Source organism: Trachymyrmex septentrionalis, unplaced genomic scaffold, assembly GCF_001594115.1.
Source record: "Trachymyrmex septentrionalis isolate Tsep2-gDNA-1 unplaced genomic scaffold, Tsep1.0 scaffold20, whole genome shotgun sequence".
NCBI lineage: Eukaryota > Metazoa > Arthropoda > Insecta > Hymenoptera > Formicidae > Trachymyrmex > Trachymyrmex septentrionalis.
Window position 1 is genome coordinate 18,810 of NW_017305180.1, and position 1,607 is coordinate 20,416.

Below are 1,607 nucleotides of genomic sequence, written 5' to 3' on the forward strand. Positions count from 1 at the left end.
GTGTGTGTGTGTGTGTGTGTATGGATTGGATAAATTACTGGAAATCTTTTGGTAATATAAATTTCTTTAATAATACACAATTTTTTAAATGATGTTTATTTACAGAAATGCGATATGTCCGACGAAATGAAACAGGAGGCAATGGAATTATGTGTGACTGCAGCAGAAAAATACGCAGACAATTATGAGAGCGTATCTCGAATGATTAAGGAGACAATGGATAAAAAATTTGGTGCGTCATGGCACACTGTTGTTGGAGAAGGCTACGGTTTTGAAATAACTTATCAATTGAAGCACCTTCTATATATGTATTGTGCAGGCAATTTGGCAATATGCATTTGGAAATCTGCATAGTGCAGTTTCGACACTTATTATAATTTATTTTATGTATTTATATGTATTTATGTGTTTATATAATGCATATATATATGCTTGAATGTACGTATAAAAGTACTTTTATATGAATGTGTGACGCATATGTAAGATAAACTGTTACAAGAAAAGAGGAAGAATGTTTAATTGTAATATCTCAGTGTGGGTCCAATTGTGTGTGTTTAAGTCAAATATTTTATATTCATAATTAAATATATTGGAAATACAAAACCAATGATGATAATCTGATTAAGATGTATCATATAAAATATAACAATTAATATATAGAAATACTTTCTGGTATAAATTATATTTAAATTATTTATTTTTATTTAGAGAACAGTTTAATATATGGCAGTATGTGTAAGAATATATAAGATTCAACATTAAAAGTACTTGTTTGTAAGAAGATAATAATACATTATATAATACATAATATATATTAATAATAATACATAACATATATTTAAAAAATTCATATACATGACAGTATTTGAAAATACATATTTATCTTTTGCATGTAAAATTTATCAAAAATCTGTAACCGTCCTCCATACAAGAACTGCTATGTTACCTCCAATAAACATATATAATAGTGAATTCTCTTGATATGTAATTGCACATGCATAAGCTTCCCCAACGACTACTTGGAATGGTGGACCAAATTTTTTATCCAGATTATCTTTAATCATGCGAGCTGCATGCTCGAGATTCTCTGAATATTTTTCCACAGCAGTGACACAGGTTTCTATGGCTTCCTGCTTCATATCCTCTGGCATATCACTGTGCTACAGAAAATTTCTGTAATAATTAAAATTGATACCCTAATTGACTTATGAATGTGTTACAAATAAAATCAATTTACCTTACATAATGAATATGTATGAACCATTGGAGTTGTAACTTCTTTCTTTATCTCTCCAGCCCACATTTTACAAAGATGTCTCTTTAATTATTTTATTGTATACTCAGACATATACAATAGTAAAAATTATATTGTGTTTTTAATATTCGATAGGATCCATATATTCAATATGATATATATCTGGTTATTTATATACATACGACAAACAAATGAACATATGACATGTACACTATATGTTATTGAAATTTTTCAAGAAAGTGAAATTGAGAATTTATATAATTTTACGTATATACATATATTATATGTATATATATATTAAAACTATATGTATATTACATATGTAGCTTAATTTATAAAAATCATTATAATA

At 26.6% G+C, this 1,607-nt stretch overlaps 2 protein-coding genes across 2 annotated transcripts in view; one reads left to right on the forward strand and one right to left on the reverse strand.

The window, feature by feature from the left end:
- LOC108747592 (dynein light chain 4, axonemal-like) overlaps positions 1–500 on the forward strand; it is a 1,089-nt gene extending 589 nt beyond the window's left edge. Inside the window, exon 2 of the mRNA XM_018485157.1 lies at positions 106–500. Within this exon, the coding sequence (XP_018340659.1) occupies positions 106–354 (249 nt within the window). The 3' untranslated portion in view covers positions 355–500. The remainder of the gene's footprint in view (positions 1–105) is intronic.
- Positions 501–855: 355 nt separating this feature from the next.
- The window catches only part of LOC108747600 (dynein light chain 4, axonemal-like), a 1,118-nt gene continuing 366 nt past the window's right edge, over positions 856–1,607 (reverse strand). The window contains exons 2-3 of the mRNA XM_018485167.1: positions 1,238–1,339; positions 856–1,160 (exon numbers count right to left, since the gene is read on the reverse strand). Of these exons, the coding sequence (XP_018340669.1) occupies positions 903–1,160; positions 1,238–1,303 (324 nt within the window). The 5' untranslated portion in view covers positions 1,304–1,339 and the 3' untranslated portion in view covers positions 856–902. The remainder of the gene's footprint in view (positions 1,161–1,237; positions 1,340–1,607) is intronic.